Genomic DNA, 25720 nt, shown 5'->3' on the forward strand with positions numbered 1-25720 from the left:
TTTTAGCTTGATTAATATTTCTTTCTTTCTTCTCCAGTTTTTCTTAATTAAAAATTTATTCACAACAAAACTTTATATCTTCTTGGAAATTGAAAGTTTCTCAAATAGAATTTTATTTAATGAGTGGAGAGATGGATTTTTTTAAGTATTCTCTGTGAGTTATATGCTTGTGGTTTTATAGTTAAGTAGTTAGATCCACTAATTTTCCAGTAATTACTCAAATTTAACCCTTTCACGGGCATTAGGTCATACGTAGACCGAAATGTGAAATATCTTAATTTTCCTAAATTTAACTTTATTTAGTTGTTTTTCCAACTTAGAAATTCCTAAATTTTATGGAAATTATGCCAAAGAAAAATTCTCTGTTTCACGTGTACACAAAACGGGTTAAGAAAAAATTATTAAGAAAAATTCTGATAAATTAACTATAGTGATATGTGGGGAGGTGTGGCTACGGAGGAGGGCATTTGGGATTATGGATCCCCTGGCTCTGATCGACTATCGTAGTCCATAAACTGGTGGTAGGTCACTATGGATTTACAGATGGCGGTCATATGGAGACTTTGATGGCAAATATTTTGTGCCTATTCGGAGCCTGTTGTCGGCCCAGTAGAGCAGTGGCAAAGCAGACGGTCCCAGTGTCCGTTTGCTCTGTCCCTGGGAGGGTCGGCGGGTTCGAGGCTCGGTGGTGTTCGATTGGCTGTAATGCAGATATGAAAAAAGATCTCATTCGGTCAGGAATGCCCCCACTCGTTCCCACCAGTGCAATATTACAACGAGAGGCAACTCTTGAACTGATATTGACTGCTCTGCACCGTTGCTTGTGATAAAAACTTATGAATGAGGAATATTCCTAACACAAAGTCACAATGCAACAAAAGTGCCTCTCTGAGGTTGACGTCAGGTCGGCAGCCGGTCATTAAAATCAAAAGCCAAAATTTGTGTGTGAGAAGCCAACCCCAGTAATGGGACAAATGGCTATGTGTGTTGTTTTGTTGTTTATTCGGAGCCTGTTAAATTCGGAGGCCGTCTAAAGTCTGCTTCGGATTTTTTTAATTTATTATTTTAATAATTTTTTTACATGTGTTGTGTTAGTTTTAATTTTACTTTATTTTTTTCCTTTATCTCGGCTTCTTTGGTTTCATCCTGGATAGAGGGATCCTTTACTTTTTCAGCATACTCATCAAGGGTCCCGCGAACGTCCATCATGTACTCCCTCATTTGTTTCACTTTATCATCCAAATCGACGCTCCCGAAGATTATGAACCATACTCCTTTGTTAAAAGATAGGAATATGGTTCATAATCTTCGGGCACGTCGAAATACTTTTCGTGATTCTTTAATTCTTGTTTCAGTTGGAATGTAACGTTTTCTTCCATTTTAATTTATTTTTTAATTTTCGCGTTTTCACTTTGAGATCGATTCACTTTTATGTACTTTTTTAAAACTCAAACTCAACTCTCATTTGCGCTTGAGTTGATCAAAATCGGACTTGTAGAACCCGAGTTATGACATGACAAAGTTGGAACTCAATATTTTCAAAATGGCGACATAATTTTTTTTATAATCAGGTTATAGTAGGCTATAATAAATCAAAATTTGAAGCAAATCGATAATGGCATTTTCGAGATATTCGAGTTCGAAGTTTTCGAAGATTTTGCTCAAACTGTGTCTGAAAGAAACACAGCTAAAAAGGCTAAAAATAAAAGATATTTTTTATGATTTTTTTATCTGCTTTATTTAAATCTAAAAACACATTTTTCTAATATTATTTTCATCATCATATTTTTTTTTAATATCAATCTCCTCCCTATTTATTCTACACACTACAAAGTGTTTTATATGTATATTTATATCGTGTTATTAAACTATTTATTTTTTCCATAAACAATGTTATTCATTATTTAAAAAATATTTTGTTTATATATAATATTTACGTGTTTTTAATTAGACTGTTTCATTTAATTCACTTCCCTACGCAAACTTTACCCCCTTCACAATAATTTTAAATCTTTTATTAATCTTATTTTTCCCATCAATTTTAGGCTCTCACAAAAGCTCTCTCAAACATTTTAGTTATAACCATTTATCTATAAAATCTTTTCATTAAATAATTTCACATTTATGCTTCTTTTTTTTCTCTACAAAATCTTGGCCAAATGTACAAATTTTGGTTCTTTTTTTCAATCAAAAAATAAATTTACAAAAAAAAAAGAGAACAATCAATTGAGTTTCGTTTCATATTCTCGTTCATTTCTTCTTTTTTTTTCTCACTTTGTTATCGCTTTGAGAGGCAAAGAGGAGACAAAAAAATTAATATAACTTTCGTATTGTTTTTTTTTATCGTTTTGCTTTAAAAAAAAAGTTTTTCTTTCTGCGTAGAAGTTGTCTCTTCGTCTTTTCTTCTTCTTGTTTTTCTGTACTCTTGTGTGCGTGTTTTTTTCCTCATATTAGACAAGCACCACGTGTGCTACCTTTAGTGGCACAGAGGCTGAGAGTGAGAGACATAAAAAAACACCCCAAGAGACGAAGGAACACCTTTATACAATTTATTAAATTTCTCTCTCTCTCTGTGACTTGCCTCATTTCCTCCGTCGTCGTCGCCCCCCCCCTCTGTCTCACCTGACGAAAATTCAATACATTGATGTCTGCCTGTCTCTCACCATCATTACACTTTAAGAATTTCTGCTGTGCCCACGGAGGACAAAGCAGACACTTCAGTTGCACTCCTGCAGTTCCGCCTCGACGCTGTTCAGTGTCTGCTGATTGTTTGTCTTCACAACCATACACGAGCGTGCCACGGACTCAAAGAGCCTTCAAAAAGCAAAACAAAAAGAAATATAAATTTAATTTTCAGAACTTTCAGCATAACTTCACAGAGAAGCTTTAATGCTTTTAAAACTTACTTTTCAATTTCAGGGGCGCAGTGAACAAAATCATGATCCCAGAATTTGTAGACGGGATTCTTTATGAGCTCAATGAAGGTAATTAGCAAACCCCATGGATGTGGGCGATTGACAATGAGACGCTCCAGAAGAACTCTTGTTATTTGTTCCTAAATTTCAATTAAAATAATTAATTATGTTGAATTTTCACAAAAAAGGAGTTTAAATTGAAATGTGTAAACTCCTTTCTTTAAGAATGTTTTTTTCTCCGCAAAAGTTTAAGAATTTTTGTGACTTAAGCTTAATTTTAGTACTTTTTAAACTTGAATATTTAGTACTTTTTATGTTTAAATTTTAGTATTTTTGGGCTTGGATTTAGTACTTTTAAGCTTGAATGCAACATTTGTCAAGCTAAAATTTAGTATGTACAAATTAGGCTAAATTTTAGTAATAATTACGCTTAATTTTAGTACTTTTTAAGCTTGAATTTAGTACTTTTTTATTTATTTATTTAAGTACTTTTTCTCCTGAATCTGAGCCTGTTTGTGACTAATTTTTTTAGGCTTGAATTTAGTATTTTTAAAGCTTGAATTAAGTACTTTTTTGTGTTTCAATTAAGTACCTTAGGCTTAATGTCAGTATTTTTTCGGTTTGAATTCAGCATTTTTTCAAGCTTAAATTTAATAATTTTTAAGCTTGAATCAGGTATTTTTTAAGCATTATATCAAGTACTATTTAGGCTTAATTTCAGTACTTTTTCAAGCTTAAATTTAGCAGTTTTTACCCTTAATTTAGTTCCTTTTTTGAGCTATTTCTCCACAATCTGACCCTCTTAAGCCCTAAAATCCAAATAACTCTCTTCGACAATAATTGGTTACTTTTAAGGCTAGAATTTAGTACATTTTTGGCGTAAATCCAATACTTTTTAGGATTGAATTTACTACATAATAAGCTTAATCTGTTAGTACTTTTAAGATAAAATTCAGTATTTTTTAAGCTTTAATTTAGTACTTTGTAAAGCTATTTTTCTTTTAAATCTGAGCCTCTTTAGAATTGAAATCAAACTAACTTTTGTTAGAGTTAAATTTAGTACTTTTTGGGCTACAATTTGGTGTCTTTTTTTTAGGCTTGAATTCAACATTTCTCGAGCTAAAATTTAGTATTTTTCAGTCTTAAATTTGATTATTGCTTTAGGCTTGAATTTAGTATTTTTAGGGTTAAACTAAAAGTAATTTTCTGGTTAGAATTTAGTACTAATTTGTTTTTTTAGTACTTTTTCTCTTTAATCTGTGTCTCCTAATAACTGAAAACTAATATCTGCGGAATATTTTGATTTTTTTCTCACAAATTATCTAAATATTTCCAAAGATTTTGAATATTTTTATTCTTTGATTTTTCATCAACAATTGAGAGAGAAAAAAGGACAAAAACTCACCTGAATTGCTTCAGAATTTGCCTCGACAAACAAGTAGAGGAGGACACAGCTGAAGTAGTGCGTGTGACTGTTGGGATAGCGTAGTTGATTGGCAACTGCATTGAGGAAGAGATACCTTCCCTCATTATCCAAATCCACTGCTAAATTCTGGAAAATATCCATGTGAGCACTGTGGACGATTGTTGTCATATTCGGGACGAGATTTTTCGATCTAAAATAACAAAAACTTTTTCTTTTAGAATGTCCTTCGTGTGAAGAACTGAAAGAGAGAGCGAGAGAGAGAGAGATCCTTACCGAATGAGTGTGATCGCTTGATTCCCAACATAGAGTACGAGGGCATTCATTAGGGGGATATTGTACCTCGAGCCAGGCTCATTGGACACCTGTAGGTGCCCCCTGAGTTCCGACAGGAACGTCACGGGTGCCCGGGCTTTCAAGTACGAATCGAGGTCCTTCTTGAATGTCGCCGGTTGGATGTTTGATACGTAATTTGTGAAAATTCTCGGTGCCGTGGAAATCTCACTCAGCATATCCACCTTGAGATTCGGCGTGAATGGGTCCGGGAGGCGCATATTGCGCGGAAAGGCCGAAAGGATAATGTTGCGCATTTGAATGCAATTCGGGGGGATTGCATCGCAAAAGCCAAAATGATGATCACACAGGAATTCCGGGAAATCATGCAGGAGCACAAGGAGCACCCGGAGTGTACCCTTGTACAGCAATGTGACGGGTTTTGCGAGTTCAGCATTCCGCAAGAATGGGGCGAGATACTTAAAGAGATCCATCAGGAGTTGCGAATACATTGACCAACCCTTCTGCTGCGGGATCATCGCCAGCACACGCCCAATGAAGACACGATGGGAAATCAATTCCAGCCACGAGTAGCAGAAGCCCGGGGCCACGGAGGGCCTTATGAGGTGATATGTGTGGCAGAAAGCTGTGACAGTCTGTTGGGAAAGGCCTTCCTGTTAGGATCCGTTTGGAAATGGCAAATAGTTTGCAATCAGAATGAGGAAATTTTTCACTTTTTTGTGTTTTTTTTGTTGTTATTGTTTTTAGTCTATCTAATTTTTATTTAATAATTCTTTTTAGTCTAATACAAAAAATATTTTATTTTCTCTACCATCAAATTAGATTTTACTACAAGAAACATGCCAAAAATATAATATTACTAAATCCTCTATGAAGTAGAAACTAATTTTGAAATTTTTGAAAAATAAAAGAATTTTTAAAATAAAAAGAAAGTTTTTTTTTTAAGGTTCTCAGGTTCAGGAATTAAAGTTCTTTAATTCAGATCCTTTAAAAACCTAATTATAATTTAAAGAAAAAATGTCTTTAAAGAGTTTTGTTTAAAAATATTTTATAAAGTAGGTATGTGAAAGAAATATTAAAATTACATTACACAAAAAAATGAAATAAAATAATGAATGAAATAAAGCAAATAGTAAAAAAAAGTAATAAAATATGAAAATGAAGCATTATATATTTAAAAAAAAACTCTACAAGTTTTTTTATGTCTTTATTATTTAACATAAAAAAAAACGAAAAAAATTCTTAAATATTAAAATTAAGGCTTTTCTTTAAAATTAAAAACAATTTAGAAGATAAATTTTAATAAAAAAAAAGATGAAAAATGAAGAAATAATGAAAATCAAAACATTTTTAAATTAAACTGCTTTTAAAGGAAGTTAAAAGAAATTTAAAAAAAGCTCCACAAAATCACTTAAAAGTATTTTTTAAGTCTTTAATATTTAACATTAAAAATATGAAAAAAAACAACTTTTTTAAATTTAAAATTAAGGTTTTTCTTTAGGATTTAAAAAAAAACAATTTAGAAAAAGATATTTATAAAAAAGATGAAAAAAGAGGAAATAAAGAAAATTAAAACGTTTTTAGATCAAATCGCTTTTAAAGAAAAGTTAATTCAATTTTTTTTAAAAAGAAGGAATAATGAGCCTTAAACAGCGACCAAGAAATCCTTTAATCTTTGAATTTTTTACGCAAATTTCAAGATTTCAAGCCAATTTAAAGGATTTCTACGTCGCTGATTAAGGCCCAATATTAAAAAAAAAATTATTAAAGATTTATTAATATAATAAATAAAATATGAGAATGAAGCATTATTTTGAAGAAAGTTCAACAAAATCAGTTAAAAGTATTTTTTTATGTCTTTATTATTTAACATAAAAAAATCTTGGATCTTAAAATTAAGGCTTTTCTTTAAGATAAAAAGTAAAACAATTTAAAAAAAGATGAAAAAATAAGAAATAATGAAAATCAAAACGTTTTTAGATGAAACCGTTTTAAAAGAATTAAAAAAAAGTTAATTGAGAGAATATTAAAATAAGAATAATTAAAAAAAAAAATTATTAAACTCACGTGAAGACTAATATTCTCCAGGACTGGCTCGGGATTACTCAACTCAAGGAAGAGCATGATGAAGAGACGATGATAGCCAAGCTGTTGGAATGCAACACCACGAACTTCCTGATCCTGCTGCAAGACTCCCACAACAATGCCCAAAACTTTATTCAGCAGATTAATCTTTGTTGTTGCATTCCCATTATCCCCCGAGTGCTTAACAAGGAGCGCAATGAGACGCACAAAGGCATCAATCCATTGGAAACACTTTGATTTACCCACTGTTGGCATATTATTCACTTCATTGATATTCGTGTACACAACATCAATGCACAGCTGCGTGGCCTGACGGAAGAAGCGCGTAATGAGATCATCCGTCTTGAGTATCCCACAAATATTCATTTTCCCCACAAACATCCCGAAAACTTTCATTGGATCCCGATTGAGTGCTTGATTGTGGTAAATGTTGACCCAATCCTTCAGCAGATACTCCGTTTTGCTTATCAACCCCGGTGGATCTTCCATTTCATTTGTATTGCGCACCTGCACAATGCCCGAATTAATGTGCGGATTCTGCATACGTTCAATCGAAAGGAGATTATTCGGATCCTGATTGAGACGGAGAATCTCAATGAGGTGCGGTAAGCCCTCGGGGGCACGATGATGATGCACCGAAATGCGCGTTAGGAGATCAATCGTATTGACAAAATCATTCTCCGTGAGTACCGTCGCCTGACGCTCCTCAATGCAAAAATGCTGAATGAGTTGCATTGCAAATGCCACAGCCAAATAGTTATTCCCATTGTCCATTAGCTGACTCAGTAGTATGTCAAAGTTGGGGACATTGATGAAGTTTGAGGAGAAGAGTAAATCAATTGCTTCCAAATTGTAGCGAATCTCCTCGCGGCATTCAAAGAAATACTTCGTAATGATGCGATTTGTCGTAACCACACCGAAAGCTCGGCTATCCTGCATCATACGCATTACACGCAAATGGATATCACGGAACATCTTAATATGCTCCGCATGCTCGGGGATATTGACAAAGCCATCCAGTAAGCCCTCAACGGCTTTATTCAGCAACGAAATTGCCGTCATGTTGTCACGCTGACGACGTGCTGCCACCAAGTAGTCCAGCAGGGAAGCCATATTTGTCGTTTGCACCTGCAATCCCGGCATATTCATTGTCCCATTGAGGAAGGACTCAATCTTATTGCCCAAATCATCGTACAACGTCCCAAAGTCCGAGCCGCTGAATTGATTAGATCCCACAACAGTCTGCTGTGGCATCTGAGCTGCAAATGATGACATCGACATGGGATCCTACATGGGGGGCATAATGAATCTTTAGGATACATTTTAAACTTTTTTGATTTATTTAGGAAAGTGTTTTTGTTAAAATAAAAACTTTTTAAAAAATCAGGAACAGAGGGGTTAAATAAATCAAGAGAAATGAGGCAAAATTAATCAAATCTAACACTTTAAGTTTTCTGGAACCTTACTTAAAGAAAACTTTAGTTTGACTTAAAAAAAAATCAGCCTAACTCATAAAACTTAAACCTAACTTTTAGATAAACTTAAGCCTGACTTCAAAAATTGAATCTAAGCTCAAGAAACTTTAATTTCATCCCATGAGTGAAGTCCAACTTGATTTTCTCAAGTCAGTCTTTAAGTTTTCTTAAGAGCAGCTTTATTTTTTTTAAGCTAGCCTTTAGTTTTTAGGCAAGGCCTAAGTTTCTAAGCTAAACTTAAGTTTTCTTTTAAAACAGGCCTAGTTTATTAAACTAGATTAGACTAGACTCGACAGTCTTCTTAAGCCAGACTTTTATTTTTTAAGTCAGACCTGAAGTTTTAAAGTTAGTCCAAAATTTTTAAAGCTTAAAGTTTTGAAAAAAAGTCTTTGTTTTTTTTGTAACTAGGACTAAGCTTTCTTATTCCAAGATATAATTTTCAAAGCTGTTTTAAACGTTTTTATTTTATTTGGCTGAAGAATTCAAAGTAAGGCTTAAGTTTTTGAGGCAAGACCTTTAAGTACATGGATTTATATAGGGGGACAACCGGAAGTCTTCATGCTGCACAATTGTTAGATGGCACCACTAACTCCCAGTCATAAAAATTAAAAAGGGTGTTATCCTTCTGAGCCAATATTCGTTGAGAAATGACGAGAAACAATTTATGATTTTACAACAGCTCGTTGAAGCCCGCGGGCAAATGTGAGTTACTTGTAATATTCAAGATGTTTATTTTCAATATTGAAACGGACTTTTTCACATAAAAATATTTTGATTACGGCGTTTTGTTTTATTTTGAATTAATAAAAAAAAATGGTTTCTTACAGATAAAAGAGCTAATAATTTTTTTTCAAGCTTGTAAAGATAAATATAATCTATAAATATCAACAAAAAATTAGACAACAAATTTTAGATAATGAAGAAATCGACCGTTGATTGTTAATGGAAAATCGAGGGGTGTTTATCTGAATAAAAATCTTCGGATCTTCGGATTATTCGCCAAAAAGATCAAAAAATTCGCCAAATAAACACCGCGTTTGGAGCGATGTCAAAATTCATTCATTTTGACTCTAAAACTAACAAAATACAAATTTGATCGTCACGGATACAATTGTTATCGTCACCGATACATTTTTTGGCGTCACGGATACGTTTTTTGGCGTCACGGATACATTTTTTAGCGTCACGGATACATTTTTTGGCGTCACGGATACATTTTTTGGCGTCGCGGATAGATTTTTTGACGTCACGGATACATTTTTTTAGCGTCACGGACACATTTTGATTTCTTAAACGAGTTTTTTTTATAGTTTTAATTCATTTTAATATTAAATTAAAATCTTTAAGAAAAATCAGGAAATTCCTAAAGCAGGACTAGTTTTTTAGACTAGATTGCAGTATTCTAAAGTCAGACTTTTATTTTTTAAGTCAGGTCTGAAGTTTTAAAGTTAGTCTTAAATTTTTGGACTAAATTAAAATCTTCTCGGCTTAAAGTTTTTAAATATACGGCCCAATGTTGCTTTTTTTTTAAACTTAAACTTAAGATTTTTCAACTAGGCCTAACATTCTCTAAATTAGACTTGAGATTTTTGAGCTTGGCCAAGGCTTTTAAGGCTATGTGTAAGTTTTTTAGACTTGGGCAGATTTTTTTAAACATAGGTTTGAAGTCAGGCTGAATTAAGGCTGAATCCAAAAAAAAGTATTCAGCTTGTCTTGACCTTAAAAGCCTGATCTAGTTAAGCCTAGCTGAACACAGTAATGAAATTCATCCAAAACTCTTGACTTTTTCAAACTCTTCAAAAGTTCTTTCAAAAAATAAATAAATTTAAGACTTGAAGAAAACTATTCTAAAAAAAAAAATAAAAAAGATAAAAGATCAAAAGGCATCACATACCTGGAAGGACTGTGCTGGTAGGAAATGCGCCATATCCTGATCAGTAATAGGTTGAAATCCGGGGATATTCCTTGCGAATTCATCATAAACTGCAAATTGCTCACTTGAGATCCCCCCAATTTTGAGCCGAATCCTTTTTGGCATATTTTCGCAGTGATAATTGTAAACTGCCTCATCGCAGTACCTTCTTCCCTCCTGCCGTGTCACCTTTCTTATTTCGTAGTCACTCGCAAGGCGCTTATCAATCTCCGGAATTGCCTTCTCAACCGTTGTCTTCTGTATTATAGCACAAGCCAGCTCCATATTGTCCGATGCAAGTTGCGTGGCAGCTGCATCAACAAATTCCTTCTGTTGCGGCGTCACGGCGGCATTGAAGGCATTCTTGATGTTTGTCGTAATGGTAAGGAGTAGTTGTTCGCGACAAGTTATCATGGCCATACCGGCTGACAAATTCCTTATCATGTAGTGTGCTGCCGTTCGCATGCGATTCTCATCGCCATCGAGGGCAAAATCTTTCCGGATAATTTGTTCGCATGTTGTTGTTGCTATCTTCACACTACGCTCCACAACGGGGGTCATCCAATCCGTTAGGGTGCGCTCAATTGCTGTACGTACGAGCGCCTTGAGATGTGGCTGCGTGTGCAGGAGTAGAATATTCGGGGAGATTGTCATGAGGTTGTTGATGCATGAGAAATTCGACACAGTGATGTCCATGTAGTTGAAACGTGGTTCCGGTGGACCCAGGGCTGTTGATTGGGCATCCAACGATTGACTCGGTGACCCCGCAACATTCCCACTTGACGACGAAGGAGCAGGAGTTGATGAAGTCACGGAACTCGTATCATCTGATGCTGTTGCACCACTGTGAAGGGGAGCAATTGGCTGCTGAATTGGCTCCTTCACCTTACCCGGTTGCGATAGTTGATACTCAATCTTGTGCGCCTTCTCGGCATCCTTGAGGTACACCACGGGCTTCAGGTCAGACACATCAATGTTGAAATTCTTACAAAGTACCTCAATTTCAAATTTTAAATTTAACTTCAACTCTGGCTCCTGATGCAACTCCGCAAGGACATTCATAATTGCCATTGTCCACGGATTCGGTGGTTGGAAAACTTTACTTTTGGCGCATGATTCAAGGACTTTTGCCACAAAAGGGACAACATACAGCAACTCCTGCTGTCCCTTGTGATAGGCCTCCATGAGGAGACTCTTGAGATCAATGTCAACATGAAGGATTGGCCTATTCCGCCCTAGCGTCAGCATCCCAAGCCAATGCCCGAGATTCTTCAGCAAACTCCTATCGGAGAAATTTGCAATACTCTTATCGCTTCGCAAGAGAACACGAATATTCCGGAAAGTTTCCTTCGTGACAAGACGATTAATCTCATTGATCTTCAGGGCATCCAAGAAGTTTGAGTACAGCACGTGGAAATTCACCTCAATCGAGGCACGCTTGAGTACAAGATACTGCGATAGCCATGCCCAGTAGTCCTTTGTCATAATCTCCTTAATCTCCTCGCATTTCTGCGTCAAATTCAACTGACTCAAATTATTAAAGATAAACGCCGTCTTCTCTTGCACCGCATCCGGCGGCGTAACAATCTTCTCCTCACGATCCTGCGTTGCCACAAGTAACGTATCAATATTCGTAGCATTTGCAATTGATTTCACCCGCGACGTCGTTAGGGACGCCGATGGGGGATTCGTCGGATTGGGAGTCTTTGCCGTAGGCGTTGTGGTCAAGTTACTCGTCACTGAACTACTACGACTATACAATGCCGATGTACCCCCCGTACTCGATGGCATTGCTGCCATTTGCGCAAGGGTTGACTGTACAATGGCCTGCGGCTTATTCGGTGGCTCCTGCTGATTCGCCCCATACTCCACATACTCCACCAAATGCGGCGGAAATTGATCGAAATGCGGTATCGTCCGGACATGCTCGCAGTATTTTTGATACAAGTGCAACTTGCTCTTGAAACGATCTAATGCCGTAATACCGAAGTAGTACATTTTAGATCCCTCAGGCTTGCGCAATGCGTCAAAGACACAGCGTAGGGCAAGGCCAAGTGACACGTACGTAGCCACGAGACTTCTTTCAATCATCCCACCAAATAGTTGAGCTGTAATTTGCAACTCTTTATCGGGGTACTGAGGGAAGAAGCGATATTCCTCGAATAAATTTCGTAGCATGCACGTGTACACCTCATTTTCGAAACGAATACGCGATTCCTGGAAGCGCTGGAGAATGTCCAGGACCTACAAAACAATACATACATCAAATGTATTTTTTTTTAAAGCTCTTTTTCTAACGTTTTTGGGAATTCTTTTGCCCACGTTTAACAATTTTTACTAACTATTTTGACACTCCAATTGTTTGAAGTTTCATTTCCAATGTTTAACATTTCTGTACTAAAATTTGACGTATAATTTCTAACGTCAATTCTTTGTCACGTTTGACATTAAGTTTCTCTAATTTGGCTTTTTTTTAAACCTTTTTTTTACTTTTCAATTGTTTGAAGTTTCTTTTCCAATGTTTGACATTTCTGTACTAAAATTTGACATTTCATTTCTAACGTTGGACTTTTCCGTTGTAATATTGACATTTAAAAAAAATGATATTTCTTACATTGAACGTCTTTGTACTAAAGTTTGAGATTATAAAAATGTTTAACGTCGTTGTATTAAAGTTTTACTTTCTTTTCCAATGTTTTACATTTCTGTACTAAAATTTGACGTTTCATTTCTAAATTTGTTTTTTTTCCTTCGTATTAAAAATTTTATTTTAGGATTGATATTTCTACCGTTAAACGTCTTTGTACTAAAGTTTTTAGATTATAAAAATGTTTAACCTCTTTCTTTTTAACAACATTTTGTAGTCCTAATTTTTTTCCAGACCCTAGTCTCATGGCTAAAGGGTGGAGGGAATGTGCGAGCTAAATGTCCTAGGCGGTGGATGTACGTGTGAGCGTCGTCCATCAGCACGCTCCGGTATGAGTCAGTCTCTCTCTGAGTTTCGTCGGGAGCGCATGTGGGGCATTTAGTTAGCCGTGCCCTACCGCTCAAATAGAATTTCTAGGTAGCCCAACTTAATTGGACTACATATCAGAAGTGGGATGAAGATCCCTAAAGAATCGCAGAAGTGAAACTGCGAGGTGTACGCGAGTGAAAAGTGAGAAATGTGGTGAAAAGTGTGGAAAAGCTGCGCAATCGACGGAGCGACAAGATGGCGGACGGCAAAATTCTCGGAAAGAGAATTTCTTCCTCATCTGGCAGCGAGGTTTCCGGCACCAGGCAGCCATCAAGGGCCCCAAAAGGGAAACTGTGAGTAGAAACGGGGGGTGTTCCGCCCCCGGGGCACGCGGAAGAGACCATCGCCGAAGGAAAAAGTGGCGGATGGGGTGCCCGTTGGTAAGAGAGAGAAAATAAATGGAAAAAAAAAAGAGAATTAAATACATGCGCATTTTCTTCATTTTCTTATGAAAAACTCTATATATGTGTATATATATGTAAATGTTGCAACAAAATCTACCCCTGGGGTGTATGAGTGTGTGTGTGTGCATGAGAGATCTCTCCGACACGAATTATTTCCGATTGTTTTCGATGACGTCACGTCAAACAGAAATTTCGAGAATTTATGACAAAGTGACAAGTAGTTGCGCGGAATTTCTTATTTCTGGCAATTTTATCAGCAAAATATCGTGTGAAAATCAAGGAGAATTCCTAAAGGTAAACAAAAAGGGCGATAAAAGCCGAGAAATACGTGAATTTTATCCCAATTTGGGTCATTTGCAGTGAATACTGTGTGCAGTGCAGGGCAGCTGGTGAAGACACATTGTGTGAAGAAGACGAATTTTTGGGTTTTATGCAAGAAAAAGGAACCAAAGTAAGTACAAGAGGGTAATTCAGGTGTGAAAGAGGATGACTAAGTGCAGAGAAATGCTGGATAGAGCCGCAAGAAGTGATAAACAAGCACAAAAAAAGGACAACATGTTTAGAGGTTATGTTGTTATTGTTTTTTTTTTGAGCAAAAATGAGCGGATTTGCGAGCATTTGTCCACATTATTTACGCGAAGAACCTCATGTTAGTCAACCTCGAGCACCGGGGGTGCGAGATGTACCATCTTATGTACTAAATGTCGTTGTTTTGGGGTTTTCAGACAACAATGACTACTCCTCCGACTCAACGTCCACGGCTCACTGCAGTGGAAATGGAGGCTCTTATCCCTGCGTTCGAACCTGGACAGAAAAACGGGCTTCTTGCGGAAGAGTGGATCCGGAAAGTGGATGATGCCATTGTCCTTTTTGATATGGACGCCAAACAATCCCTGGTGGCTGCAGTGTTTCGGCTTAAAGGTGCCGCCAAGGATTGGTATGAAGGAAACCAAGGGAATATACGATCGTACAGTGACTTCAAGAAGGAGATTCTACTGAATTTTCCGGAGAAGTTGTCCGTGGCACAAGTGCACCACGAACTGAAGTCAAGGAAGAAGAAAGAGGACGAGTCGATCGAAGAATATTTCCACGCGGTAGTAAAGCAGGCCAGGAGAATCAGACTGGGAGACGATGCAATTCGTGACTACCTAATAGAGGGCATCCCGGACACAATGATGCAGGGTCTGTTGACAGCAGCTCCACCTTCTTCTCTTACGGAGTTTCTGACTTATATGAAAAAGGTCCACACAATTATCAAGGACAAGAGTGGCAATAATTCAGAGGAGAAGAAGAGATATCATCCGTACAAGAGATGGGGTGGAAAGAAAGGAGCCAACGATGCTGGGACGTCAGCCTCCGAGGCAGAAGAAAAGGATTCCATGGAGGAAAAAGAGGAAGAGAAGAAGATAAACCCAGGAAAGCCACGAAAGCGACAGTGTTTTGCTTGCGGGTCAGAAGAGCACCTCGTCAAACAGTGCCCCAAACGCAAGGATTTTCCGTAGGGGTGGTGCGGAGGCCCACCACCCAACCAAATCAAGGTTTCCTAGTGATTGTGCGAGTGGGAGAAAGAGAGACGAATGCGCTGATTGACCTCGGGAGAGTGGCGACACTGGTGGCTGAATTCTTGGCAGAAGAGCTCAGATGGAATGTAACTTGTGATCGGAAGGTATTTTCAGGCTTTGGTGGAGGTTCGTGTACATCCCTGGGGAGCTTGAACACCGAAATGATTGTGGAAGAATTCCAGAGACCCTCAAACACGAAATCGTTGAGACAATTCCTCGGATTGTCGGGTTATTTTCGACGATTTGTGCCCGCTTATTCCATGATTGCCAAGTCATTGTATGATCTACAAAAGAGTGAAGTTTATGAATGGAAGGCAGAACACGAAGAAGCGTTCAACAAGTTGAAACAAATTCTTTCGCATTGGCCTCTTTTCACCTTGTTTGACCCGGACTTAGAACGTGAGCTGCATTGCGATGGGTTCAGCTGCGGTATGGGGTCAGTGTTGATGCAGGTGGATACAAGTGAAGATGCCCGACCGGTGGCATATTACGGCAGAGTGACTAGCAAGGAGGAGGCTAAATATTCAAGTTTTCAATTGAAGACGTTGGCAGTAGTAGATGGTTCGAAGCGATTTCGATACTACTTGCTGGGGCATCACTTCAAAATCTTAACGGACTGCTATGCCCTTAAACGAGTGCATGAAAAGCGAGATGTGTCACCACGAATGACTCGTTGGTGGGTGGAAATCTTGAAGGATGATTTTGAGTTGTACTTCTGCAACGGATGCCACATGGCACGTGCCGACTTTTTCAGCCGGAATGCCCTGGAGTCAGATCCGGGAAATAGAGAAGCGATCTGTTAGTCGGGTTAAATTGTCGTACTTCCTGTGAAATAATTAATTATCATTAATTATGCTGTTGTGTTGAATCTCTTCTAATTCTTTCCTGTTTATTTGTAGGCATAAATCTCCTTGTTCCTCGCATGGATTGGGTAGAGGCATTGCAGACCCAGGATGGAGACATTGTGCAATTAAGGAAGGTTTTGGATGTAGTGTTCCATGAGCACGTGAATAAGGAAAATGTTTTGGCCTCCTATGAAGTGATCGGTGAAAGAGTCTTCAGGGAAACACCCCATGGGCCAAAATTCTACGTTCCGAGAGGCGTGCGATACAACATCACGCAATTGTGCCATGATAAAAATGGGCACGCAGCATACGAACGTACGCTGGTGCACATTCAAAGGGATTTCTACTGGCTACGGATGTGGGCAATGGTGCAAAGAGATGTTGATAGCTGCATTAATTGTTGTCAGGCGAAACGGGGTAAAGATGAAATTCGCATTGAGCTGCATTCACGCGGGAAGTCCCCGATCCCATTCAAAGTGATACAGTGGGACCACAGTGGGCCTATCCCGAAATTTGCAGGAGGTTGCGAGTATGGCCTCATCGCTATAGATGCATCTACCAAATTCAACATCTTGAGGCCAGTGCAATCCGCGGGTGTGGTGAAAATGTTGAAGGAACTTAGCCAGTTCGTGGGCTTCCCAGCGGTGATTGAGTGCGATCGAGGCTTTGCATTTATCTCGGAAGCCTTTGAGGAATTCTGTGCCGAACGTGACATCATGCAGGCTCTAATTGCGATGAAGACGCCCAGAACGACTGGACAAGCAGATTGTGTTCGGATCGTAGGGGAGGCTTTGAGAGTGATGTGTGCGACAGAGAATGGAATTGACTGGTATAAAAATCCACTGGTGATTCAATGGTATTTGAACACGTCAAAGAATCGAATTATCGGACTCTCTCTGCAAAAGTTTCTGTTCGGATTACGGCCAAGACATATTTTGGGGAATACCCTGGCAAATGCGGTAATGGACGAAGCTGATACCAGCGATCCCATTGTGAGTCTGGGGCAAATTCGTGAAGTCGCAGCACGCAGGGTACAGGGGCTAAAGGAAACCCAAGTGGCAAAATGCAACGCAATTCGTCAGGGGCCGCAGAGATGCGCTGAGAAGGAATTTGTGTTAGTAAGGTGGGACACCACTGGCTTTAGCCAGAAGTTGCTGGGGCGACACCGAGAACCGTACGTGATCGGTGGGGTGTTGAGAATTGATCGCTATTTGGTGAAGGATACTTCCACCACGCAGCTCTCTAACAAACCCTTTGAATCCGTAGGTGTGGCGGATGAAATCAAGCCATGAGCTGATAAGGGAGAGCTAGAAGCGGTGGAATATGAATATGAAGATGTGTACAAGAAATAAAACCCCTTTCTAGGTATTTGGAATAAATTTTGGTGAAGTTAACTGAACATCTTCTGAGTACGTTAATCGTGCGTGAGGACTTTAAGTCTGAGTCATTCTAACCCCTGTCATTTTCTCGAGAACATCCTAAGTCGAATAATTGAAACAGAAAAGATGGAAAATTCTCGTGGGGTTAGCCTCTTGTGAGAGGGTGTCGCTATCTTGGCACAAGCATTTTCCTTGGGAGGGTACTTGGAGTCACAGTAGCGGGGAATTATTCTTCTAATCGAGTTTGCTGCAGTAGTGGTGGGTTGGATAAAAGAAGATGATTCCGTGTTCAATGGCATTTACGGTGAATGTCGTTGGTGCTGGCAATTATGCCGTGTTATCCACATAATTGTGGGAAAGGTCTTGTGTCATACCATCCGTGGGTGGAGATTCACTGACCGTGGATCAGTAAATCTGATCATTTGGCAATCTTGCCGTGTCGACTGCGCTGTGGTACGGTCGGGTCGATTTATTCGACTGTGGATCAGTCAATCTGGTCGTGTAAGGACAGCCGAGCTGATGTGGGGAAAGAACGGATTACGGGTGAGGTGGCGTGTTCCAAAACTGTGGACTCACTACGCTCATCGGTGACAAGGGACGTCACCACATCAGTATGGCCGAATGTAGTCCTAATTTTTTTCCAGACCCTAGTCTCATGGCTAAAGGGTGGAGGGAATGTGCGAGCTAAATGTCCTAGGCGGTGGATGTACGTGTGAGCGTCGTCCATCAGCACGCTCCGGTATGAGTCAGTCTCTCTCTGAGTTTCGTCGGGAGCGCATGTGGGGCATTTAGTTAGCCGTGCCCTACCGCTCAAATAGAATTTCTAGGTAGCCCAACTTAATTGGACTACAATTTATTGACATTTCTTTTCAAAAATTTGACATTCCCTTCTTAATGGAAGAACATTTGCTTTTTACAAAATGATTTTTATAATCACAAACCTTAGTACAAAGACGTTCAACGTAAGAAATAACAATCTTTAAAATAAATTTCAAAATTAGGAAGGAAAAGTCGAACGTTAAAGAAACGTCAAATTTTAGTACAGAAATATTTTGCATTAGTAAAACTTCATTTATAAAAGGCAATTCTATCGTTTAACGTCTCTGTACAAAAATTAGATTTAAAATAATTAACGTCTTTAAAATTAAATTTCCCAATTCTTTTCTTACGTTTGACATTTATTTTCTCTAGTTTGTGCACTTTGTTCTAAGCCATAATTTTCTAACCAGATTGACATTTCTATTGTTTAATGTTTCTTTTGCTAAGATTAACATTCCTGTACTAAAGTTTGTTATTTCTAATATTTGACATTTTTGTACTAAAATTTGACGTTTCATTTCTTGCGTTTGACTTTCCCTCTTAATATTGACAATTTTTTTAAAAAAAGATTAATATTTCTTACGTTGAAAGTCTTTGTACTAAAGTTTGGTATTTTAAATAATTAACGACTTTAAATTATAATTTGTCAATTCTTTTTTTACGCATGACTTTTCTTTTTTTCTAGTTTGTAGCATTGTTGTGACATTTCTATTGTTTGACGTTTCTTTTGCTATGTTTAAGATTCCTGTACTAAAGTTTGTCATATGTAACACTTGACGTATTTGTACTAAAATTTCACGTTTCATTTATAATTTTTGACCATTTCTTTCCCAATGTTGACTTTTCTATTACAAAATTTGACATTTATAATATTAGCGACTCTGTACTAAAGTTTGCTGCTTCTTTTCTTCCTTTTAAACATTTATATTCAAAAGTTTGACATTTATTTTTTAAAACTTTTGACGCTTATTTACCCATTTTTGGCATTTCTTTCCTTACCTAAATCAACTGAATTTTTACCGTTTTACTATACACAAAATATCCTCCCTGACTACCCCACAATTCAATGTCAAACTAACCCCTCTCAATTAATTTCTCTTTAAACGAAACCAAATTAAAAAAAAAAACTCACCTCATCAACCGAAAGTGTTGGGTGTGGTGGATGATTGTAGATGCGCTGAAAGTAGCTATTAGCTTCATCTTCTGCCTCCTTGGACACCGTTGATGTTCCATCTGTGAACAATTGCTGCGTATTGGGTGCCATTGTGATTTTATCCCCCGTTGGCGTTGGCTGAATGCGCGTTATGTTCATTTGGGGCGTTGATTGCATCGGCATAATGGAGAAGGGGCTATTTGAGGGGGCTGAGAGCAATCGCGACGGCGATGCGGGTGTCGACATGAGATTGCCGAGAACGTTGAAATTGAACGACCCATTCCCGGGTCCACCCAAATTCAATCCAGCCATATTTGATGTGAACGAATCCACCGTGGGTGCCGTGAAGATCTGCCCACCGAGACTTGAGGCATTAAAGGGTGTCTCAATGGCACGATGTGGCCGCAGAACATTGGGTGGTGGTGGCTGTCGCTGTTGCATCTTCATCAAATTATTGCAATTGGCATTCATTGTGATGATTATTTCATTCAGCTCCGGCTGGACATTCCCAATGCACGCATGGAGGCAGGACACCATTGTATTGAGTGTCTCATGGGGTAGTTGAGCTGCCTTCGGGAGTTGATCATCGAGAATTTTCGCCCCGACAATTTGTGGGCAACGCCGTTGGAGGAATTTCACCATGACCTGCACAAAGGGTTCACCGTGTTCGCGAATTTTATCACTGAGCCACTTCTCCAACTTGAGGTACTCCCTACGTGACGCCAGGCACGCCAGATCAATGACAAACATAAATGAGCGAACATTCAGGAGATTTGAGAGTGCCTTCAAGTCCTGCGCAACATCGAGAATACGTGAAAGGCGTGATTGATCATTATCCCCACGGAGGTACCATTCACTCATTGAATGCATTATGATATGCCTGAGGGATGGACTGAGATTTGCCGAATTCCATGCATGATGCAGAATAGCTCCGGAATTTGGGTGATTACCCAAAAAGATGGGAATGAGATTTTGAAAGAGTTCCTGCCGCAGCACCGTTAGCGGCGGATTAATCTGCAGCAGGGCCATAAACAAGACATCCGGACAGTGTTGAATGGGTGTCTTAAACAACTCCATTACAGCCGTATAGAAGCCATTCTCAGCAATGTACAGGAGCACCTCTACAAGATGAAGTGACTTCCATGCGGCAATTTCCTTATTATCCGCCTCCGGGGGTGTCTTGAGCAACTCCACCGAGACACTCGTGAAGATGTAGTCGGCAAAGGAGAAAATGTCGGCATTCTTGAGAATGAGGGAGATCAGCGAGAGTTGTCCTTCGGTATTCGTCCAATGCCTATAGAGGCATTCAGCTGGGAAATTCTGTGGTGGTGTCATCGATTGCAAACCCAAACGGAGTGTTGTCACGAGAAGATTCAATCCTGCACGATCTTTCAGCATAAATTCCGCATGATCCAATCCCACGCAAACATCCTTCCAACTCAGCGCCGGAACAACCTCCTTGAGTGCCTGAACAAACACATCGGGCTTCCATGTGACATGATCTGCAGCCGGTGTCCCCGGTGGTCCTGCTGTAACTTTATCCTTTGTCCCATCGGCAGGTGTTCCCGTTGCCCCTGCCCCACCTTGTGCCCCTGCCGCCCAGAAAGCACCCGGTGTTGGCAAATTAATACTACTCTCCGACAAATTGCTATGCGTCCGACACATAAGAGCGAGAATTTTGGCCACATCCTGTGCCCCAATCTCCCGCCCTGTCACCTTAATCAAATGATTCTTGCACTCATCCACGGACACCGTGAACGAATACCCAATGTCCATCACAAGATTCGCCCACGATGTATCCATTATTCCACTCGACATCACACCCACAGCCGCTTGATTCCCCCCAACAATCCTATCAGCTGGCACTTCGGGCTCCTCAGCGTACAGCAAAGGTGCAAGGATGAGTGGTACTCTATCGCGTGGAAAGTCCCGACACAAATGTGTGATGAATTTGTCGTAGATAACGTCCGATAGCCCAAATTGCGCGTGTTTCCCGTGCGATATAACCGAAATAATCACCTGCAGCAATTCCGGAGCGATATCGTTTAAACTCCCCTCTTGATTCGGACGAGATGGGTCTGCAAATGACAAATTAAAAACCCAACATTTCAGGGACGAGCACACACACCCCAATTCCAAAAACAATATTTTTTTTTAATTCAAATTTCACATTAAACAGCTTTTTTTTTTCTTAAAAATCCTTTAAAGAAATTCAGTGCTTTTCAAACTTTTATGCCCAACATTAAACAAAATAAATAAATAAAAAAGATAAAGAGCTAAGAAAGAACAGGTTAAAAGCAAAAAAAAGACACCGTGGCGAACAACAAATGAGTTTGATGAAGAAGTAACAAAGACAGGGTTATTTACACCAACAAAAATTAAATGAAATGCTTAACACAAAATTTTGCCACCTCCTTTTAAAAATAAATTTAAATAAATTATTCCCAAAAATATTTTGCAGCCAAAACCAAATGAAAAAGTTATTTATTTATTTTATATTGGTAAAGCATTAATATATGTACATAAAAATGCAACATCAGGGAGTTTATATACAAGAAATTTTCATTTTAAATATCATTTGAAGAAGAGCATTCAAGCTTGTGCAGTACAATCAAAATTAAAGATCTAATTCACTTTTTTTTTGAATAAAACTCAATTTAGGGGTTAATGAAAGCTACACAGAGCAAGAAAAATGAGTAAACTTCATAAAAAAAAACTTCTGTAGTAAAATTTCGAAGATGTTTGAGTACTTCATCAGGTCTTTAAGCATTTAAAAAAAATGTTGTCATTTATTTATCTAGAAAGGTTTGATGAGAATGAGACAAACCTGTAAATTATTTTCAGAAAAATGTTTAAAAAAAATTGTTTATTAAGCAAACTGAAAGAATAATTAATAAAAGAATAAAATAGAACTGCGCATTTGAAGCACTGAAGCATACGCTTTATACACGATGACGAAATCAATGCCAATTATTTCTAGCTATTTATTTATTAAAAGAAAAAGTATTTAAATCCGCGTTTTTATCGTTTTATTGAATAACTTTTTAACTTAAAATATCAGTTAACCCTCCGTATACTGTGACTAAAACACTTATGCGCATTACTACATAATATGGGGTAACTGACCGACTCTATAGAATTTTTCGCAATAAAAACAAATTCTTTCGATCAAATGACCTTTAATAGACTCCTTGGTATTCCCTAAGAAGTCTTTTATCCATTTTAGAACAGAAAAATAAATTTTAAATGGATTTTTTTATGGTTTCTGCAATAGTTTTTTGAGGTTAGAATTGTCAAGAAAGAGACAAAGAGTGACAAAGTGAATTTTGGCGGTTACGTCAATTTTTGAATTCCCTCTTCTAACATTTTTGTTAATAACTTTTTTTCTGGTGGTCGGATTGACCTCAAATTTTTACACAATCTTTTCAGACAACCAAGAAACTTATTTCAAGAAGCTTGGTTGAATACCTCTAAGAACTAAGGCGCAATTAATCGAAATATAGCTCTGGGGTCGGTCACCTACCCCTCATTGTATACGGAGGGTTAAAATAACTGAAATATTCTGCTAAAATGATTTTTTACTAAATACTTCTGTTATCTTAACCAATTTGAAATTTTTAATTATACAAATGACACGTATAAAAGTGAATATACTCCTTTTATTCATAAATCTTCATTTCAGAGCTTTAAATTGTTAATTTTTATATTTTTAGTTTTTAAGATTTGTAAGCTTTATATTGTTAAAATTATAAATAATTTTTCTTTCAAACAACGAAAAGATTTAACAAACGTTAAAGCCTCCCACGTGGTTTTCTCTTTAAACAAAATTAATTAGTTAAGGAAAACTTTTCAAAAGTTTCAGAAAAATGTACTTTTGATTATTTTTAGTTCTTTCTTTATCAGGAAAATTAATTTAATTGTTTTTGTGTTTTTTTCTGTGAAAATAAAATTCCCTTCTTCTATTTTCTCCTAATGATTGTACAAGCTTTACCTGCCCAGCACCAATTTTGGCTAGACTTTTAACAAAACATAACTTAAGCACATGGAAGTAAAAGAGAGTTTAAAGGACGCTCCACAAAACGAAAAAAAAACATTTTTATGTACAAAAGGTAACAAAAAAGGGGGGAGAAAAATGTGAAAATAAAAGCCAAATAAAAAATGAGAAAATGAAATAAATGGAAGATGAAGAAAGGTGGTGCAGAGAGTTAGTTTGAATATCACTGAATCTCTTCGTTAATTGGGGCACCTCTGTCTGGCCCATCTCTTATCAAGGTAAGTAGCTGATTTAATTGAAGAGAGAATAAACAAAAAAAAACTTAAAGATTATGGCAAATCTCCTCACCAATATCAATGTACGACTGAATGAACTTTGGGAGGCAAGTTTTCAAGTGCTGTTCAGCGTATTTGGCAAGTTCTGGATTTGCTGAATGGAGGAGCGAATAGGCAATTGCTACTTCTTTTATCTGTGACAAACTCAGCGTTCGTGCCACTGTATTGAGAAAATTTGGTGATAATTTCAGTGTCTGCAATAAAATAGGACAAGTTTTTCTTTTAGTAAACAACTCTTATCTCGTCTCGTCTCGAGCCTCTGTTGGCGCGAAGGGGCGTGGGGGGGGGTGTAGTTGGTGGCACATTTAAAGGGGCAAATGAGGGTGCTTCCGGTCGAGAGAAAAGTGTGGGAGAGGGGGCTCTGTGGTGAGAATCATCAAAAGAAGGTACCTTCTGCGATGTGAGGTAATTCTCAAATGTGTAGCAGATGGTGGAGACAAATGATGGGCGTCCCAGGAGGAAGAGTAAATTGCCACAGAGGAGTTTCGCCTGGAGTGAGTGTTTGGCTATTTGAGAGTCCGCAAAGTCAATTGCCGCGAATAAACAACGCAGATAATGTCGGTCCGCTTCCAAGCCGAATTCACGAACGAGCTGCAACGACAAAATTACAATTTTTGAGTTATAAGTTTGTTCTCGAAGTTTCTCTCTAAACTCTCCCTCCTTCCCTCCACTCAAACTCCCAACAGGTCAGTTAATCAGCTGATCAGCCGTGTGGGGAAGAAGTGAGAGAAGAGGGCAATGAAAGAAAAAAAAACGGGAAGAGTTTCGGTGCAAGAACATGGCTGCCGGAGGAGACAAAGAAGAATTTCAACTTTTAGGAGCTTCCGGACGCGCCCTCACCTTGTCAAGTTGTCGGCTATTCTTATCGAAATTCTTCTTGTTTAGGGTTGAAACCAAATAACTGATCTGCGTTAGAGTGAATGACAAAGAATCCTGGTTCATAATTCCATTCAAACACTCACGAGAGCTTCAAACGCCGTTGAAGCTCCCGCACGCAATTTCCTTCACTTTGTCTTTCTTGTGTCGCTCGTTCACTCGCAATTTGCAGTCTTGGCCCCACATTGGGGCGACTTTTTCTTACACCGCACACTTCACAAGGACTCACAGCACAACGTGCGGATATTTTTAATTGTACTAATGCACGGAAAATTGGTGAAAAATCCAATTGAAAAAACTCTTTACACAAGAAAAATCACACCACGACACTCTTTTCACAATCAAAGGGGACTTTTATGTCTTGCTGATTCATGATTTGGAATCATAAAGGGGCTATTCAACGATTTGATTCTTTATGATTCGCGGATGTATTCATAAAATCGTGCATGAGGCTGTGTGGATGTCGAAATGACGTCCGGCCCTGAAGTTTTTAAAAAGAAGAAGAAGAAGAAATCGTGCATGAAATATTCCTTTTGTTTCACTAATTCTTATTCTAAATTCGCTTATAGCTATTCCAATTTATCTATTTAATAATATCCAGTCAAAAAGGCTAGTTTTAAAGTTAGGAAAACAAAATCATTTTTATCTTGAAATTTTGATTTTTTTTTTTGACTGAAAACAGTTTTTGCAATTTTTGGCTTTCCTGTTGATTTTAAAGCAAATCTTTTTTTTTGTGAGAATTTTATTTGCAACTAAGGCCAAATACTGATAAGAATTCAGTACTTTCGATTTAGAAAATAATTTTTTGTGCTCAAAAAAATTATTTGAAATTCTCACATTTTGGCCAAATTAATACATATCGAGGGCTACATTGTAAAAACGACTAAGTCGGTACCGACTTAGCTGATTTTACAATGTAGCCCTCGATATATTCAGCAATTGGTATGATAGTGACTTAGAGACAACAGGGAAGTTAAATCCAGTGACTTACTTCAAAATCAGGCAAAAATCGACAGTAGTCAAGTCAGGAAAAAAGAAAAACAAACAAAATGAAATAAATTTTTCATTTAGAAAATTTTTTTTAAGAAATTTAATTAATTTTCTAGAGCAGATTTTATTTTCATTTTGGTTAACAATTTCTTTTAACATTTTACTTAAGAAATTTAAGTTTTTTTTTATCTGAATTAATTTTTCTTTTAGAAGAGAATTCTTTAGAATTTATTTTCTTTTTGG

The 25720-nt window shown here is 37.8% G+C and overlaps 1 protein-coding gene across 3 annotated transcripts; it reads right to left on the reverse strand.

Moving 5' to 3' along the window:
* Positions 1-1712: 1712 nt before the first annotated feature.
* Positions 1713-24861, reverse strand: LOC129792074 (CCR4-NOT transcription complex subunit 1). Of its 3 annotated transcripts, none has more exons than XM_055830792.1 (10): positions 24452-24861; positions 24002-24202; positions 23625-23805; positions 19262-21360; positions 10087-12348; positions 6700-8004; positions 4615-5285; positions 4321-4531; positions 2907-3055; positions 1713-2814 (listed from the first exon to the last, which is right to left on the reverse strand). In XM_055830792.1, exons 1-10 carry the CDS (start codon positions 24551-24553, stop codon positions 2718-2720), a joined length of 7278 nt encoding a protein of 2425 aa, XP_055686767.1. In that variant the 5' UTR covers positions 24554-24861; the 3' UTR covers positions 1713-2717. The 3 variants fall into 3 exon arrangements, with proteins under 3 accessions (XP_055686767.1, XP_055686768.1, XP_055686769.1); XM_055830793.1 differs by having other exon boundaries at positions 4615-5267; positions 24452-24855; XM_055830794.1 differs by lacking the exons at positions 23625-23805; positions 24452-24861 and having other exon boundaries at positions 24002-24112.
* Between the last annotated feature and the right edge of the window lie 859 nt (positions 24862-25720).

The sequence above is a fragment of the Lutzomyia longipalpis genome, chromosome 3 (genome assembly GCF_024334085.1).
Source record: "Lutzomyia longipalpis isolate SR_M1_2022 chromosome 3, ASM2433408v1".
In the NCBI taxonomy this organism is placed as follows: domain Eukaryota; kingdom Metazoa; phylum Arthropoda; class Insecta; order Diptera; family Psychodidae; genus Lutzomyia; species Lutzomyia longipalpis.

Excerpts from the sequence above, each read along its gene's own strand:
- LOC129792074 (XM_055830792.1), bottom strand. The coding sequence starts at position 24,553 with ATGAACCAGGATTCTTTGTCATTCACTCTAACGCAGATCAGTTATTTG. Across the intron at positions 23,806-24,001 it reads ATTACCTCACATCGCAGAAG|ACACTGAAATTATCACCAAA; the intron begins GTACCTTCTTTT and ends ATTTTATTGCAG. Across the intron at positions 2,815-2,906 it reads TGCGCCCCTGAAATTGAAAA|GCTCTTTGAGTCCGTGGCAC; the intron begins GTAAGTTTTAAA and ends TGCTTTTTGAAG.